General features: G+C 34.9%; 2 protein-coding genes across 9 annotated transcripts in view; one reads left to right on the top strand and one right to left on the bottom strand.

Moving 5' to 3' along the window:
- LOC127857692 (RBPJ-interacting and tubulin-associated protein 1-like) overlaps positions 1-20,255 on the top strand; it is a 119,740-nt gene that overhangs the window by 57,314 nt on the left and 42,171 nt on the right. The gene's annotated exons all lie outside the window — the stretch shown is intronic.
- Positions 1-20,255, bottom strand: part of LOC127857684 (uncharacterized) — a 146,372-nt gene that overhangs the window by 102,201 nt on the left and 23,916 nt on the right. For 3 of the 8 annotated variants that reach the window (XM_052394292.1, XM_052394293.1, XM_052394294.1), the window contains exons 5-8: positions 18,703-18,873; positions 17,572-17,741; positions 14,874-16,902; positions 10,902-11,843 (exon numbers count right to left, since the gene is read on the bottom strand). In XM_052394292.1, coding sequence (XP_052250252.1) covers positions 11,810-11,843; positions 14,874-16,902; positions 17,572-17,741; positions 18,703-18,873 — 2,404 coding nt within the window. In that variant the 3' untranslated portion in view covers positions 10,902-11,809. Of the gene's footprint in view, positions 1-10,901; positions 11,844-14,873; positions 16,903-17,571; positions 17,742-18,702; positions 18,874-20,255 lie in introns of those variants that run through there. The other 5 variants (XM_052394296.1, XM_052394299.1, XM_052394295.1 and 2 more) reach the window with 3 other exon arrangements.

The following is a 20,255-nucleotide window of genomic DNA, read 5'->3' as shown; positions in this document are numbered from 1 at the left end:
AAGGTTTAAAAGGAGATGCTTTTACCAAACGGAATATGGCAGAATAACAGCTCTTAAAATCAGGAAATCAGTCAAAGAAGCCCTGCTTAGTTCATGACCCTTGATGCACTGCTAAGTTGAGATGGTTCAAACAATCTTTTCAATATTATCATGTAAGAGAAGCGTTATTATGCGTAATATCAATGCAGAAATAAAGAACAATGAGAGCAATTACATCTTTATAAATACTGAATAACAAAGTTGTTAGGGTTTTATACAAGCACACACTTATACTTCTTCCAGCAGAAGGAGGGCAACTTCTGCATTAATCTAAAGTGACAATATTACATGATCAAATCTAGGGCAAATGCCGAACGAATAAAATAATAAACGATAAAACACAGTTATGGTTCTTCCATCTTGATCAGGTCTTCCAGCACTTTTCCAGAAATGATGCATATAAACAATAATTTTCATATTGGCAGAAGATAGCTTTAAACACTGGCCACACCATAAATACAAGCTGAATACAAAGTTATGGTATAAATGAATTCTGCTCTTCATCTCGGTGGGACTGAAAACAAACCTTGTTGACAAAGTTCATCAATCGTGTTGCAATCATATAATTAAAAATTGTACATTGCATAGTACAAAAATAAATTGTACTGACATGACAACACAAACATGTGTATTATATAAAACATGTATATCACTAAAAAACAATTTAATACACATTGAATGCACTGTCCAGTTATTATTCTGCTGCTTTTGTGTACAATTACCAGCACTGTATTACAGTTTTTCACTAACATAATTAATGTCCCTACAACACTGTCTTTATGTTCAAAGGCAAACTCAGGCATAAATGTATGCGTATCACTCGCCATGAAAAAATGGAGTTGCACATACATGTATACACTTAATAGTGATTTATTAGTGATTACATATTTTAAGTTTATATCTAACGAATGAGAAATGTGAAAATAGTTTTTATTTAGACAAAATGTCAGACCAGTTGAGGCATAAACAAATGTCATGTTGTGCGTATTATAACAAAAAACTGATTTTTTTTACATCCTTATTTATTTTGAGCCTGATTAAATAATAAGCTGCTTATATGCAACAATGATGCAAGCTTTTAGAAAGATGGAAAGAAAAATATGGATTCAAGTTAAAGTTTGGTTCAAGACTTAGTCAATTTTAAAAGAAATTGATGTTTTACTGGCTGCTAAAAATGTACTTATACAGACTTCATGCTCAAAAGCAAAGCACAAATGGCTATATGCATCAGCCTAGAACCAGAACAGCCTGCCAGTAACTCGCAGTCTGATCAGGTTTTAAACTGTTTGATGCTCATCTGTATTTTAGGATTGGAAATGTAGCCCTTAAAACTAAAAATCAAAGGTCTTTAATTAAATTAGATTTCTGAGCAAAACGAGGGTAACAAAGTGCATACCTGAGTTATAAACAATAAAAGAGTCTTACCAATCAGTTTTAAAGTGCTCTTTGAAGACAGGTATAGACCTGCAGGATTCTGGCGAGGTTGCCCGCATGTCGTCTCTGAAGGCATCGTTGGCATCTACAAACTGTAGAATGTCATCCACATCTGACATGATGCTGGTCATAGTGTCCTGCACATGGTTGTAGGGAATGTTCAGTGCGTCGTACAGGTCTTGTAAAACGGTATCTGAACCAACCATGAGATCTTTTTCGGTTGCCGTGGGAACGAATGAATTCCTCAAGAATCTGGAGTATCAGAGTGACCTGTGATGTTCATTGAGTCTGTGGCCCATTTATCAACCATTGACTTGTTTTTTACCGTATAACCAGGTTAACAGTCTGTTTTCTGATTTGTGAATAGTTCTTCTTGTTAGGGAAATTCTCCTTCAAAGAATTGGTTGGTTTCATTGTTTGTGCTTGTTTCTTCTCTGGGGTTTTTTATTATCAACATGGTGGAAATCTGACATATTTGAAAAGCTTTTTCTCTTTGTTAGGATGGAAGACATTGCGCTTCGCATATTAACACCATTTTGACTAGAATTATTTTCCGAATTTGCTGATGTATTATGCATGTTTATACTACTTGCCAATTGTTCATGTGATTGACTTAATACTGGACACAAGAGGGAACTGTCCACATTGGATTTCAAGTTTAAACCTTCAAATTTCGTTCTTGCAGTTCCAGCTGTGCGTGTCAACAAGTATTGTTTCACTTGACTCAATGAAGAGGCCTCATTCAGCTTTACGTTTTCTTGGTTTGCAACCTTTTGCTTTTCTAGTGTATAGAATTGCATTTCGATCAATTGTCGTTTTCTTCTTGTTTAGGCCCGGAAAATGGCGGCAATTTAAATCGACTCGACTGACTAGAAGCACTTCCAGATTTAGGAGTGGAATTATTATAAGAGCGTCTGATGCTTTCAGATGGGACTTGAACTGTAAGAGGTTTTGATATTTTAGTAATCCACTTGTGATTCTGGTTGCATAAGGTCTATTTCATTTCTTTGGGGTGGTAAGAGCCTTCCCGGGCTGTTGTGACACTAGATTGAATTTCAATACATTTTTCAGGCAATGGACCAGATGGAACTGTTTCTGCAAGGTTTTTTTAATTGGTTTACAGATACTGTTGATGGGTTAATAGATGACACAATCCCATTCAATTTCGTACAGGGGACAACCACCACAGATGGCAAGTCAAAGCCTGGCTCCAGACTCATAGAATTAGCTGAATCACAAACCATCTTGATGTGCTTTTTCCGAATTCAACTTTAGTCTCAGAATCCACTCTTGTCTCAAGTCTAGATACATGTATATTCCAACATAAGCCCTGCTCTTTCAATACTGAAGATTTAGATGTTTCAATGTTTAGACCAGAGTTTTGATTGATGGACATCAAAGACATTTTGGACCTACAGGGTATGGGACGTTGTACAGAACTGGTCACGGGTGTCAAGTCAACAAATTTAGGCAGATGAACTGACTCGCTGGACTCGGGTACTTGCCACTGAACAAGGGCCTGAGATCACGGCGGTCTGGTTTCCTCCTCTTAGTGATCCTGATGGTTCATTGCACATTGAACTTAACCCACTGTCTGAGTCCATAAGTCTTGTTATGATTAACGTCCACAAACTGTTTTACAAGAGAAACTCTACCCCCTGAGGTTTGCTCTGGGTCACTACTTTTATACGCATCACTGCTTTGAGAACCCTGTTGCTAAGTTCCGCGTTCCCCCGAACTTAAATGGCTCATACAATGTCATTTTAGTGCCCTTTCTTTGAGAAAAAGTTAGCCCTCGTCAGGATTTCTATCATCGACACCACAGTTGTCTGTTTCAGAAGATTTTTAACATCGTCATGGAAAACTTATACTGTTGTCATGGTCAGGCACCATGGTAAGCTGGCGACAGGTTCGAGTCTTTGGGATGACCTTTTCCCACATAACGATGTGCACCTGTGACGATTGGGACAGACGGCTGGGAGTGGTTGAAGGCGCACACTGAGGCCGTCAAGGTCATCACACTTCATCCACATGTTGTCTGGAACAACAGTAATCTTGCAGATAGTCATAATAAACAAGGGCTGTCTCCATGAGAAGACATATGCCGCCGAAAAATGCTTTTTTGAAACCTAAACGCAGATTTCGAAACCTTAACATGGACCCTAAGCTCAAGGTCAAGAGGGTAAAATTTTGTTGTGCATATGGAAAGGCCATGTCCATTTACACATGCATACCAAATATGAAGGTTACATCTGAAGGCACATAGAAGTTACGCGCATTTTTCGAAACCCAAAACGCAAAAGTGTTAAGGACAGACAGACGGGGCAGAGTGCGACTGCTATATGCCACCCTACTGCAAAAAAAAACATTTCAAGATAATCAAATCATACACTGTCAATCCTTTTACATAAATGTACTTAAATGGCACAGGTACAAGTGTATTTCAAATCATAGAGATAATTCTCCAGAAATGAATGACCGTAAAATATTTCAGGGTATTAATAACAATTTCAGTCAAGGTTTCCTGCAACTCATTGGGACTTAAACTGCACTTTATTATGCATATTTACCCACTGTTATATAAGCATTTACTCAAATCACTGCATTATTAAGTCCAAAACATGTTAAAAAACAATTGCAGAAAAATTACATAAGCTTTCGTGAAAAAAAATCAAGAAAAAATTACGAAATGAAAACCCCTTCTCACCATCAGGATTCCTCAGCCAAGCCACACAAAATGGTTTGGTACGTCTGTCCCCTCTTGATATTGCACCAAGGCCCGTCACTGCGTACGTATTTCCATGGTGATTCAGTTGAAGATCGGGACAGGGGCATGCTGGGTAATCCAGACGTAAAGTGCATCAGCCAGTTGCATCAGGAATGCTAAAATAGACAATGAATGATATATCGAACCATTGAAATTAGTATGTCAAGTGAACATGTAAATAGCTCCCAGTGTTAAAGCAGCTCAATATGCCATTTATGAACTATTTTCTTATCTTGATATCTCTTATAACAGTCATACAGATAGGAGGTTGAAGATAATACTACATTACCTACATGTACATACAAGCAAATCACTTGATTCTTTAATGCCATCTTAATCTTAAAGTGACATACGATATTCTGATAACTGCAAAATCACTACTGGCAGTGACTTATTGATTTACTTATTGTACTGGCAGTGTTTTTTTTCCCCCACCATTTTGGGACTAAGGTCAGGTCCCTTTGAATTGGGAAAAATAGCAGTATTTTGACTTATAAATTTGGAAATAAGTGTTTGTTGTTTTTAGGCCTACATATGCTTTAAAATTTGAAAATACAAGAGATAACAATATTATTGAAAATAGAAGTGATAACAATATTATTGAAAATACAAGTGATAACAATATTATTGAAAATACAAGTGATAACAATATTATTGAAAATACAAGTGATAACAATATTATTGAAAATACAAGTGGTAACAATATTATTGAAAATACAAGTGGTAACAATATTATTGAAAATACAAGTGATAACAATATTATTTTTACCAAGGTTCAACTTATAGAGCTTAATAGGAGATGAACAGAACACAATCTTGAGACTTATTTATGGAAACCTTTTATTTATTGGAAACCTTCAATTTGGAAATTGTATATTTAATTTGGGGAAAATATATTATTTTTCCACTGCGAAATGGCTTTGCTGAGCGGCTCCCAAATTTATCTTAAATACCACTGACTGGCTATACAATTTTTTTCTATACAAATAGAAAATGATTCTAATCATCAGGATTGTTTTCCACTAATAAAACAAAACTTCAATAGATTTTTTTCATCCATTAACAAGTGTTCGCTTTCAAGTGCTTACTCTTTATACACCATGGTCCGAACATCCTCTGAGTTTCCACACTCTGGGCACTTTTTCTTGTGGGAAGGCGAGGAAGGAAATGGAAAAGTTGTCCACAAGTTCTGGAAAGGTTGGCAGCAAGTTCTCGAAGCTGTGGCTCTCTGTGTACTCGCAGCAAGAACACTTTGTACTCAAAACTGAAACAAACATGGATGAATTATAGATGATAATGCTAAATGCTAAAATATAATTGTAATACATAGTTATACTGTTTAAGGCTAAAATAAAATTGAAATATATTTATACTGTTTCATTTGAATGAAGCATTCACTAAGGCAAAATACAATCTAGAGGCATAGTTTCTAGAGTTTGTGGCTGTCTTGTCAGTGTACACTATGCAGTGCTTTTTATATTTTGCTTCAGACCTATTCGAACTTAAAATGTTAAGCTAACGGGTACATAACTCTGATCTCAAAAAGTATATATTTTTTCTCAAATGACAGCCTAAAATTTCCATTGTTAAAGGTCAGAACCATCAATGAAAAATAAAACAATAAATTTCAGCATTATGTTCATTTTCCTTTACAATGTGTTAAACCTAAGTTAATATAATATTGACATAATAAACAAACAAGAGGGCCTGAAGGTCCAAAGTCGCTCACCTGAGATAAAAAGAAATTACCTGTTCTTTGCAGCCCAAGATATCAATGAAACACAATAATGTTCTAACCAAGTTTCATGAAGAATGAACAACAAATGGCCCCCTGGCGGCCATGTTTTTTTAACAGACCTGAACCATTTTTGAACTCTTTCAAGATATGTCCAAATTTCATGAAGATACTGTGTCTTCTAGACTGTTCACATGTTTTCACTTTATACATATAAAGAAAACTGCCCCACCATCTGGTGCCCATGTTTTTCCACTTATCAGGACCATTTTCAAACTTGTTCGAGACATACACATAGCTAATGTTTTGACAAAATTTCATGATGATTAGGCAAAAAATGTGACTTTAAGAGTGTTCACAAGCTTTTTCTCTATATAAATATAAGGAAAAAGACCCCCCCATGGCGGCCATTTTTTTTACCGATCCAAACCATTTTCAAACTCAACTGTCGTATCCAGGTGTGGTATTGCGGTCTCGTTTGCTTACGCAAGTGAAACCGGTTACAGGATGGTTACGGGTTATGTTACTTTGTGGGCACTTATGTAATGCCGAAATATTTATTCGAAAAACGCTTACCGGTATTACCGGTCAGGATGACACCACTGATTGGTTGTAATTCAATTAACTAAAGGTATTGCCGTTTACTTAAATATAATTTTATAAACATATTATTCAACATTAGGCTATTTTTACACTAAACAATTTAGAAATATGAAAATGTATCGATTTTATATTTCATTTCATTAATATTGTGTATCATTTATTACCGTTTTATTTTCAATTTTCTGACATCGTTTTAATACATAAAGCCTGAAAATGATAAATCTTGATAAATGAACTCTGCAAATAAGATAGGTAAATCTTGACTTTGAAGGTTATTTTGATTCTGATTTCTATCTCCAGAAAGTTTTAATTGAAATTATTTCTTTATTATTTTCATAGAGTATCGATTTGATATGTGTTAACATATCTTAAATATGATTATATAAAGTGAATTATTATGGAATCTTGTTTTGATATGAAGATCCCATTTAAATTACATATTTTTGTTAATTGTTAAAAACATGCATTTAATACTCCTTCTTTGAAATAAAATATATCAAACACTTCAACTAGCGTGTATTACTGACCACTGATATTAACATCTGGCATAGAGCACAGTGAGAAGGTAATTATGTACATAGGAATCATGATTCTGTCAGTCTGTGGTCATTATCAATTTGTTCAGGGCAACTCATGCTGGTTTTCTAACTGTATCAGACACTACCTGGCTAAGAAAAGTTAGAAAGCTGAATGGTTAAAAGTTACACACTGCAATGATCAATATCTGCAGGGAATTTCTCAAAGATGGCTTATCAGTAATAGTTCCCATTATAGATTAATTTGCTACAAACTGATAACAAATGTGACAAAACAATAAGTACAGATTTACACAAGAAATTACAACTTAGCCAAAAATGTCATTATACTAGAAAAATATGCATTTTGAAGTATTTAAGTGTTTTGAAACCAAGGGGTCTAACAAATTCTAGAGCAGAAGTAAAAATAGATTGGGAAACATGACTCAGCAGATTAAACAAGGGAGATAGATAATGCAAAATTGTGTACATGTTGTCTTTCTGTCAGCTATCTCTTAGTTGATAGGCTACCATAAGTAATAATGACTAAAACAGTTATGTTAATTATGAAAATTCTGTGAAAAATTAAATAATACAGTTAATGGTACATAATAATGACATAATAAAACCAAACTTTACTACACAGGAAACACATGTTCTGACCAAGTTCATGAAGATTGGGCAACTGAATTAAATAAATAAATTTAAAGAGGTTATGAATTAATGGTGTTATTTAATTTTAAGAATCTATAGATTATTGCAAGTTTAATATGCAAAATGGGAAGGATATTAACTTAACATTGTCTTTATTGTAAGAATACATTCAAGCAGCACTTTATAACATAACTAGAGTGTTAACAAGGTTTTACTATAGTCATATATGAAACAAGGGCTGTTTGTAAAACATGCATGCCCCCCATATGGGCTGTCCATTGTAGTGGCAGCCATTGTGTGAAGCCAACTTTGACTTGTAGGTTTGTCCTTGACCTCTGAGATAAAGTCGGTTGTTAATCGTGACACATCGTCTTATTATGCTTTAATATTGTTCCAAGTTATTGCAAAATCCATCTATGAATGGTCTAATTTATCTATTACCACTAAGAGCAACCTTGACCTTCAAGTCAGAGTGACTTGTGCTACACCAGAAAAGTCGTCTTAAAATGGCGGATATATGTGCAAAGTTCTTTCAAACTGCATGAGTATGTTTTAAAGCATTAGCTTATGTAGGCAATTTCACACAAAAAGGGGAACGCACTGATAACAGGGGTGTCAAATGGCAAAATCTAAAATCCTGAAAATAAGCCTAGCATGTGGGGGACCAGTTCCAAAAGAGGGTTAATAATTCATTTAATTATGTTAACAATACGGTATGTCAAAGTACAATAATTTGTGTTTAGGATGACATTTTGTGACAAAAATCTTAAAATACCAGGAAAAAAATCCTCTAATTCATATCAATATCAAAAGCAGTTATTGAGGGCCTTATTCATGAATTCATGAAAATCCTGAACATTAATACCCCTGGATCAGAACAATTAATAACAATAACACAGAAATTGAACACTCAGGTAAACATCGAGAGTATGAAAAGTTTTTAAAATAAAATTTTACATGATGAACAAGTTTTTGAACGCAGTTGATACAGATTCAAATTTCGCATAGATATTGTCAATATAAACATTCCGACTAAGTTTCATCTACATTTAGTGACTTAAATAAATGTTGCCTGTAGAGTAGTAGCACGTTTTTTCTTCGAATTCAACTGTGTGACGCCTTAACCTATATTCCAAACTCGGCCCACAAATTGTCTAACATTCATGGGAGACCCTTGTGTGCCTGCATAATTACAGGTCAGTTACTTATTTCCAAATACAACATGGAGGCATAATGCTGATACATTGAAGGTACACATTTTGATCTCACACAATAAACCGGAACACATGCTTGTAGTTTCAATCAAATCTGTATAGTAGAAACAATGATATGGAGATGTAGCACTTATATTAATCTTGACCATTGCCAGACGCCAATGCTACAATTAAGGTGAGTATTGTAACTCGGACTTTTCAAGCTGAAAACCCAACATACATAAAAACAAACACTAAATAGTTTTTTTGTTTCAATTTTATATTTTGGTTGCAACACATGATATACACATTATAACAAAGATTCTTATAACAACAACAGACCCTCAAGTTTGAATTCAGCAACATAAGAAAACAAGTCCTTATTGCATGTGTTAACAGATTCGTGTTTAAAAGACAATAGTATTAACAAGCAACCTTTCTACATTTGTTATGTGTTCTCCTACTTGGCAATCTGAAGATGAATATAAATTACCAATTGAACAAAATGTATATCCATACATTGGAATCATAAGCCATTTCAGTGATATGACTATTGAAAACTGTAGTATGAAAAATAAATGTGTATCCATTACCCACGGTGCCTATACCACGTGACTTTTTAAGATCTGTGTAGGGAGAATAAAGGGCGACCCACTTAAAATTGTTAATGATGTCTTTTTAAATATTTCGCCATTTTTTTAATGGGATAAAGTGGAGCGCCCGCTCATTCGTGAGAGTTTTCTATAGGTATCATGATCTTTTTAAACAAATAAGTATTTTTTTCTGTAAAGTGCAACCGCGCGTTTGTAATATGAAGTCCCCACACTGGTCCGACATTTTTCTTACCGTTCAAACGCACGGTTGCTCTTTACTAAAAATAATCTTATTGTTTAAAAAAATCATGATACCTATAGAAAACTCTTACGAATTAGTGGGCTCTCCACTTTATTCCATTAAAAATGGTAAAATATTTAAAAAGAGACCCTTAAAAATGTTAACTGGGTCGCGCGATATTCCCCCAACACAGATCCGAAAGTCACGTGGTATAGGCACCGTGTTACCACAGCACAGAGTTTATGTTTGTCTCATTCCAGACAGATTTGGTGGTATTACAACTGCCTTAAGCATTGGATAATCTTACATCATTTGTGAACATCAAAAATCATTCAAAATGAAATCACATAAATGTACATGTACGTCAAGTTAAGAAAAGAAGTTTTAGTCAAGCATAATGCCAAGAAACTGTTGCAGGTAAAAATACACCCCAAAAGTGTCAACAATTCAATTGTGAAGTTTTCTGTTTGAATTTAATGAATTATAATGCCATAAGTATTAGTCAAGAAACATATGAACATTAACATTTGCTAAGATACATGTAGTACCAACATCGGCTAGCCACAGACAGCCTTTCAAGTTGAACCAATTTAAACAATACCTGAAACGTACATGTAGTGCGTAATCAGGCATGGTTCAATCCCCATCCGAACAGACGGACGGACAACACAAACCTATGGTGACGATCACACATCATGAATGGACTGTTGACATGGCAAACACAGTAAATAATGCTTTCTTGGACGATCTTCTACGCTGATTTAATTGAATCAATGCTTGAACCAAAGTACAGTCATGCATTGGTTCAAACCCATCCGAACAGACAGACGGACTAGCGCTCGACCTATGGCGACGACCACACATCATGAACGGACTGTTTACATTGCAAACACAGTTAACAATGCTTTCTTGGACGATCTTCTATGCTGATTCAATTGAACCAATGCTTGAACCTTAGTACAGTCATGCATTGGTTCAAACCCATCTGAACAGACAGACGGACTAGCGCACGACCTATGGCGACGACCACACATCATGAACGGACTGTTGACATTGCAAACACAGTTAACAATGCTTTCTTGGACGATCTTCTACGCTGATTCAATTGAACCAATGCTTGAAACCGAAGTACAGTCATGCATTAGTTCAATCCACATTTCGACAGACAGACGGATGCATGACGACTCAACTTGTACTGACGGCCGGACGGCCGGATAGTTCCATATTGGTGCTCGCACAGTTTATTTGCAGTGATTTTCATGTTATCACCATCACCAGCATTATCATCATCAACAACACCATCATCATCTTTGTTATCTAGATAAAATACACAAGAGAACGTTATCATTTTACGTTATTTACGTGAACATATTTAACCATTTCGTCATGTCGTATTTAATTGATAATTAAAAGCATATATCCATGATTCACAATTAGATAACGCTCAGCCTTCACAGCGTCAAACAGCTGCATAAGGGAACCTACATCAATTATGTGACATCACGAAATACATCTACCAGAATACAACTGCATTTTTAAGTCTGACATTAGACCACAAGAAATAAGCTCTCATTCTCAACAGAATTGATTTGGCACAAGAAATACAGAAAGAAAACGGTTTGAGAACTTAAGAATAGATGTAAATCTCCATATTTGTAGTTACTTTACCAAACAACATTGCAGAAAGACATCTAAATTCAATTTTTCAAATTGTACACAAAATTTAAATCATAACATGCCAGTGTACATGTCAGTCAACCGGATATCGAAGGTAGAGTTGTCTGAACTTGTGTAATTTATAATGCACCAAAAGTGAGCATGAGAACTGGAGGCAAAATTATATAGCCACAGCTTGCAACAGCCAGCAAAACAGCTATTTGTAACTAGGCTAATAATATTGTACACGTGTATGCAGAATGAAAACATTGTGTCCGCTACGTAACTGAACACACTGTTTTGAGGTTGCAATGACAGACTAAGTACTGGCAAAGTAATTCAGCAAGAACATCAATCTTTCTTTCCATCTGCACCAAATTTAAGCTGAATTTCGACCGGGTATACGGACCATGCTGAAAACAAAGAAGAATTTAAACAATAATTGCTTTTCTTCATATAACAAGAGGGCCATGATGACCCTTGGTTGCTCACCTGAGTTCATAATATAAAGGCTTTTAACTAGAGTTGTACAAATGTACCTTTAATTATCATAGTATCCAGCAGTGACTACACTGAAATGTTTTTTAAACAAGTGTACGAATAAGTTTCAAGAAAATTTGCAATGACTTCAAGACTGTTTGGTCTTTTCTTCAATTTTATCACGTAGTTTTGATTTTTTTTTACCCCACATAGCCTAATTTTTAACTTGCCATAAATATTATTGGAACAATTTTCCTGACAAAGTTGTGCAATAAATATTCCCTCTAGAGTGTTCATAAGTTTTTAACAGTTTTTTTATATACCGTCTGCAAGCCCTATCAGCCGTGATATAAAAATGTTCAAACAAAATATTACATTTACCATATCATAAAAACAAAGTTTTACTTGCACGAAATGTGACCAATCAGTGATATTTTTACAAATTTTATCATCTGAAATCCTTGGCCTCAATAACTTTCAAATCTATGAGTCCCCAAATTGAAAGAATGAGTCCAAATAAAATTTAAACGATACTATTTTTTGAGCATTTTCAATGCATTTTTGGGACTCACATAATTCCAAACCCTTCTTCAACCATTTGAGGAAAATATCCACACCCACACATGTTTTTTAATGGTCCAGGAGCAGAACAATTGCCGAATGAAGCATTGATTTAATCAGAAAGACAAATATTTATGACAAAGACTCAGTTTGAATGCACTTCAATAATGTCTTAAAAGTTCTATTGACAAGATTGACATCTTGAGCGGTAAACATTTGTTTCTTTTCATGAGAATTTGACCTAGATTTTAACAATGCTGTGACGATGCATGACCCAGTTTCAAAGTTATAATTCATACAGCTTGGGTAAAACATGTTCATTGTAACCTAACGCTTGGTCATTAGCTATTTTGATGATTAAAAAGAATATTTTAAGGACCACAACTGACAAAAAGCAATCACAAAAGGTGAGCTTAAATCTGCCCCATTACAAATTATAAGTGGATAATTGACAATCAAAGATGCAACAATTGCTCAAACAAGGAAATATAATTTATACCGGTTTTACATGTTAATAAACAAGGAAACAATGTTAGTCAAAGGAGATGGACCTTAAACTGTTTTATTAAAGAAATAGTAAACTTGGGGCAATGGCCCTACTAAATATGCAGAACCTCAAGCAATTGCAGGTAAAAAACTGTTACGCAATAAGTACATTGTAAATGCTCAAACAGAAAGGACAATACAACAAAATGCTTCATCTTCGATCCTCGATTAATAATTAAATATTGATTCACAGGGCTTTCTTTACCCATTTTTTTTAATGACTTTTACCCGTGAAATTGGGAATCTTAGCATCAATTTACATTCAATTTAAAAGATTTATCAAGAATTGATTTATTGCAATAGAATAATAATTGATAAAACTTGCATAAAACAGAAAATCTTTAACAATAACATATCAGTAAATGGATATTAGAACTTCTAAATACTTCATGATGTCTGAAGGTTTAAAAGGAGATGCTTTTACCAAACGGAATATGGCAGAATAACAGCTATAAAATCAGGAAATCAGTCAAAGAAGCCCTGCTTAGTTCATGACCCTTGATGCACTGCTAAGTTGAGATGGTTCAACAATCTTTTCAATATTATCATGTAAGAGAAGCGTTTATTATGCAGTAATATCAATGCAGAAATAAAGAACAATGAGAGCAATTACATCTTTATAAATTACTGAATAACAAAGTTATGGTTTTTATACAAGCACTTATACTTCTTCCAGCAAAAAGCGAGGGCAACTTCTGCATTAATCTAAAGTGAACAATATTACATGATCAAATCTAGGGCAAATGCCGAATAAAATAATAAACGATAAAACACAGTTATGGTTCTTCCATCTTGATCAGGTCTTCCAGCACTTTTCCAGAAATGATGCATAAACAATAATTTTCATATTGCAGAAGATAGCTTTAAACACTGGCCACACCATAAATACAAGCTTGAATACAAAGTTATGGTATAAATGAATTCTGCTCTTCATCTCGGTGACTGAAAACAAACCTTTGTTGACAAAGTTTCATCAATCGTGTTGCAATCATATAATTAAATAATTGTACATTGCATAGTACAAAAATAAATTGTACTGACATGACAACACAAACATGTGTATTATATAAACATGTATATCACTAAAACAAATTTAATACACATTGAATGCACTGTCCAGTTATTATTCTGCTGCTTTTGTGTACAATTACCAGCACTGTATTACAGTTTTTCACTAACATAATTAATGTCCCTACAACACTGTCATTTATGTTCAAAGGCAAACTCAGGCATAAATGTATGCGTATCACTCGCCATGAAAAAATGGAGTTGCACATACATGTATACACTTAATAGTGATTTATTAGTGATTACATATTTTAAGTTTATATCTAATCGAATGAGAAATGTGAAAATAGTTTTTATTTAGACAAAATGTCAGACCAGTTGAGGCATAAACAAATGTCATGTTGCTGTATTATAACAAAAACTGATTTTTTTTACATCCTTAATTTATTTTGAGCCTGATTAAATAATAAGGCTTATATGCAACAATGATGCAAGCTTTTTAGAAAGATGGAAGAAAAATATGGATTCAAGTTAAAGTTTGGTTCAAGACTTAGTCAATTTAAAAAGAAATTGATGTTTTACTGGCTGCTAAAAATGTACTTATACAGACTTCATGCTCAAAAGCAAAGCACAAATGGCTATATGCATCAGCCTAGAACCAGAACAGCCTGCCAGTAACTCGCAGTCTGATCAGGTTTTAAACTGTTTGATGCTCATCTGTATTTTAGGATTGGAAATGTAGCCCTTAAAACTTAAAATCAAAGGTCTTTAATTAAATTAGATTTTCTGAGCAAAAACGAGGGTAACAAAGTGCATACCTGAGTTATAAACAATAAAAAGAGTCTTACCAATCAGTTTTAAAGTGCTCTTTGAAGACAGGTATAGACCTGCAGGATTCTGGCGAGGTTGCCCGCATGTCGTCTCTGAAGGCATCGTTGGCATCTACAAACTGTAGAATGTCATCCACATCTGACATGATGCTGGTCATAGTGTCCTGCACATGGTTGTAGGGAATGTTCAGTGCGTCGTACAGGTCTTGTAAAACGGTATCTGAACCAACCATGAGATCTTTTTCGGTTGCCGTGGGAACGAATGAATTCCTCAAGAATTCTGGAGTATCAGAGTGACCTGTGATGTTCATTGAGTCTGTGGCCCATTTATCAACCATTGACTTGTTTTTACCCGTATAACCAGGCTTAACAGTCTGTTTTCTGATTTGTGAATAGTTCTTCTTGTTAGGGAAATTCTCCTTCAAAGAATTGGTTTCATTGTTTGTGCTTGTTTCTTCTCTGGGTTTTTTATTATCAACATGGTGGAAATCTGACATATTTGAAAAGCTTTTTCTCTTTGTTAGGATGGAAGACATTGCGCTTCGCATATTAACACCATTTTGACTAGAATTATTTTCCGAATTTGCTGATGTATTATGCATGTTTATACTACTTGCCAATTGTTCATGTGATTGACTTAATACTGGACAACAAGAGGAACTGTCCACATTGGATTTCAAGTTTAAACCTTCAAATTTCGTTCTTGCAGTTCCAGCTGTGCGTGTCAACAAGTATTGTTTCACTTGACTCAATGAAGAGGCCTCATTCAGCTTTACGTTTTCTTGGTTTGCAACCTTTTGCTTTTCTAGTGTATAGAATGCATTTCGATCAATTGTCGTTTTCTTCTTGTTTAGGCCCGAAAATGGCGGCAATTTAAATCGACTCGACTGACTAGAAGCACTTCCAGATTTAGGAGTGGAATTATAAGAGCGTCTGATGCTTTCAGATGGGACTTGAACTGTAAGAGGTTTTGATATTTTAGTAATCACTTGTGATTCTGGTTGCATAAGGTCTATTTCATTTCTTTGGGGTAAAGAGCCTTCCCGGGCTGTTGTGACACTAGATTGAATTTCAATACATTTTTCAGGCAATGGACCAGATGGAACTGTTTCTGGCAAGGTTTTAATTGGTTTACAGAATACTGTTGATGGGTTAATAGATGACACAATCCCATTCAATTTCGTACAGGGGACAACCACCACAGATGGCAAGTCAAAGCCTGGCTCCAGACTCATAGAATTAGCTGAATCACAAACATCTTGATGTGCTTTTTCCGAATTCACTTTAGTCTCAGAATCCACTCTTGTCTCAAGTCTAGATACATGTATATTTCCAACATAAGCCTGCTCTTTCAATACTGAAGATTTAGATGTTTCAATGTTTAGACCAGAGTTTTGATTGATGGACATCAAAGACATTTTGGACCTACAGGGTATGGGACGTTGTACAGAACTGGTCACGGGTGTCAAGTCAACAAATTTAGGCAGATGAACTGACTCGCTGGACTCGGTACTTGCCACTGAACAAGGGCTGAGATCACGGCGGTCTGGTTTCCTCCTCTTAGTGATCCTGACTGGTTCATTGCACATTGAACTTAACCCACTGTCTGAGTCCATAAAGTCTTGCTTATGATTAACGTCCACAAACTGTTTTACAAGAGAAACTCTACCCCCTGAGGTTTGCTCTGGGTCACTACTTTTATACGCATCACTGCTTTGAGAACCCTGTGCTAAGTTCCGCGTTCCCCCGAACTTAAATGGCTCATACAATGTCATTTTAGTGCCCTTTCTTTGAGAAAAGTTAGCCTCGTCAGGATTTCTATCATCGACACCACAGTTGTCTGTTTTCAGAAGATTTTTAACATCGTCATGGAAACTTATACTGTTGTCATGGTCAGGCACCATGGTAAGCTGGCGACAGGTTCGAGTCTTTGGGATGACCTTTTCCCACATAACGATGTGCACCTGTGACGATGGGACAGACGGCTGGGAGTGGTTGAAGGCGCACACTGAGCCGTCAAGGTCATCACACTTCATCCACATGTTGTCTGGAACAACAGTAATCTTGCAGATAGTCATAATAAACAAGGGCTGTCTCCATGAGAAGACATATGCCGCCGAAAAATGCTTTTTTGAAACCTAAACGCAGATTTCGAAACCTTAACATGGACCCTAAGCTCAAGGTCAAGAGGGTAAAAATTTGTGTGCATATGGAAAGGCCATGTCCATTTACACATGCATACCAAATATGAAGGTTACATCTGAAGGCACATAGAAGTTACGCGCATTTTTCGAAACCCAAACGCAAAAGTGTTAAGGACAGACAGACGGGCAGAGTGCGACTGCTATATGCCACCCTACTGCAAAAAAAAACATTTCAAGATAATCAAATCATACACTGTCAATCCTTTTACATAAAATGTACTTAAATGGCACAGGTACAAGTGTATTTCAAATCATAGAGATAATTCTCCAGAAAATGAATGACGTAAATATTTCAGGGTATTAATAACAATTTCAGTCAAGGTTTCCTGCAACTCATTGGGACTTAAACTTGCACTTTATTATGCATATTTACCCACTGTTATATAAGCATTTACTCAAATCACTGCATTATTAAGTCCAAAACATGTTAAAAAACAATTGCAGAAAAATTACATTAAGCTTTCGTGAAAAAAATCAAGAAAAAATTTACGAAATGAAAAACCCCTTCTCACCATCAGGATTCCTCAGCCAAGCCACAAAATGGTTTGGTACGTCTGTCCCCTCTTGATATTGCACCAAGCCCGTCACTGCGTACGTATTTCCATGGTGATTCAGTTGAAGATCGGACAGGGGCATGCTGGGTAATCCAGACGTAAAGTGCATCAGCAGTGCATCAGGAATGCTAAAAATAGACAATGAATGATATATCGAACCATTGAAATTAGGTATGTCAAGTGAACATGTAAATAGCTCCCAGTGTTAAAGCAGCTCAATATGCCATTTTATGAACTATTTTCTTATCTTGATATCTCTTATAACAGTCATACAGAGAGGAGGTTGAAGATAATACTACATTACCTACATGTACATACAAGCAAATCACTTGATTCTTTAATGCCATCTTAAAGTGACATACGATATTCTGATAACTGCAAAATCACTACTGGCAGTGACTTATTGATTTACTTATTGTACTGGCAGTGTTTTTTCCCCCACCATTTTGGGACTAAGGTCAGGTCCCTTTGAATTGGGAAAAATAGCAGTATTTTGACTTAAATTTGGAAATAAGTGTTGTTGTTTTTAGGCCTACATATGCTTTAAAATTGAAAATACAAGAGATAACAATATTATTGAAAATAGAAGTGATAACAATATTATTGAAAATACAAGTGATAACAATATTATTGAAAATACAAGTGATAACAATATTATTGAAAATACAAGTGATAACAATATTATTGAAAATACAAGTGGTAACAATATTATTGAAAATACAAGTGGTAACAATATTATTGAAAATACAAGTGATAACAATATTATTTTTACCAAGGTTCAACTTATAGAGCTTAATAGGAGATGAACAGAACACAATCTTGAGACTTATTTATGGAAACCTTTTATTTATGGAAACCTTCAATTTGGAAATTGTATATTTAATTTGGGGAAAATATATTATTTTTCCACTGCGAAATGGCTTTGCTGAGCGGCTCCCAAATTTTATCTTAAATACCACTGACTGGCTATACAATTTTTTCTATACAAATAGAAAATGATTCTAATCATCAGGATTGTTTTCCACTAATAAAACAAAACTTCAATAGATTTTTTTCATCCATTAACAAGTGTTCGCTTCAAGTGCTTACTCTTTATACACCATGGTCCGAACATCCTCTGAGTTTCCACACTCTGGGCACTTTTTCTTATGGGAAGGCGAGGAAATGGAAAAGTTGTCCACAAGTTCTGGAAAGGTTGGCAGCAAGTTCTCGAAGCTGTGGCTCTCTGTGTACTCGCAGCAAGAACACTTGTACTCAAAACTGAAACAAACATGGATGAATTATAGATGATAATGCTAAATGCTAAAATATAATTGTAATACATAGTTATACTGTTTAAGGCTAAAATAAAATTGAAATATATTTATACTGTTTCATTTGAATGAAGCATTTCACTAAGGCAAAATACAATCTAGAGGCATAGTTTCTAGAGTTTGTGGCTGTCTTGTCAGTGTACACTATGCAGTGCTTTTTATATTTTGCTTCAGACCTATTCGAACTTAAAATGTTAAGCTAACGGGTACATAACTCTGATCTCAAAAAGTATATATTTTTCTCAAATGACAGCCTAAAATTTCCATTGTTAAAGGTCAGAACCATCAATGAAAAATAAAACAATAAATTTCAGCATTATGTTCATTTTCCTTTACAATGTGTTAAACCTAAGTTAATATAATATTGACATAATAAACAAACAAGAGGGCCTGAAAGGTCCAAAGTCGCTCACCTGAGATAAAAAGAAATTACCTGTTCTTTGCAGCCCAAGATATCAATGAAACACAATAATGTTCTAACCAAGTTTCATGAAGAATGAACAACAAATGGCCCCCTGGCGGCCATGTTTTTTTAACAGACCTGAACCATTTTTGAACTCTTTCAAGATATGTCCAAATTTCATGAAGATACTGTGTCTTCTAGACTGTTCACATGTTTTCACTTTATACATATAAAGAAAACTGCCCCACCATCTGGTGCCCATGTTTTTCCACTTATCAGGACCATTTTCAAACTTGTTCGAGACATACACATAGCTAATGTTTTGACAAAATTTCATGATGATTAGGCAAAAAATGTGACTTTAAGAGTGTTCACAAGCTTTTTCTCTATATAAATATAAGGAAAAAGACCCCCCATGGCGGCCATTTTTTTTACCGATCCAAACCATTTTCAAACTCAACTGTCGTATCCAGGTGTGGTATTGCGGTCTCGTTTGCTTACGCAAGTGAACCGGTTACAGGATGGTTACGGGTTATGTTACTTTGTGGGCACTTATGTAATGCCGAAATATTTATTCGAAAAACGCTTACCGGTATTACCGGTCAGGATGACACCACTGATTGGTTGTAATTCAATTAACTAAAGGTATTGCCGTTTACTTAAATATAATTTTATAAACATATTATTCAACATTAGGCTATTTTACACTAAACAATTTAGAAATATGAAAATGTATCGATTTTATATTTCATTTCATTAATATTGTGTATCATTTATTACCGTTTTATTTTCAATTTTCTGACATCGTTTTAATACATAAAGCCTGAAAATGATTAAATCTTGATAAATGAACTCTGCAAATAAGATAGGTAAATCTTGACTTTGAAGGTTATTTTGATTCTGATTTCTATCTCCAGAAAGTTTTA

Source organism: Dreissena polymorpha, chromosome 14 (assembly GCF_020536995.1).
Source record: "Dreissena polymorpha isolate Duluth1 chromosome 14, UMN_Dpol_1.0, whole genome shotgun sequence".
In the NCBI taxonomy this organism is placed as follows: domain Eukaryota; kingdom Metazoa; phylum Mollusca; class Bivalvia; order Myida; family Dreissenidae; genus Dreissena; species Dreissena polymorpha.
This window is presented reverse-complemented; position numbering and strand designations above follow the sequence as displayed.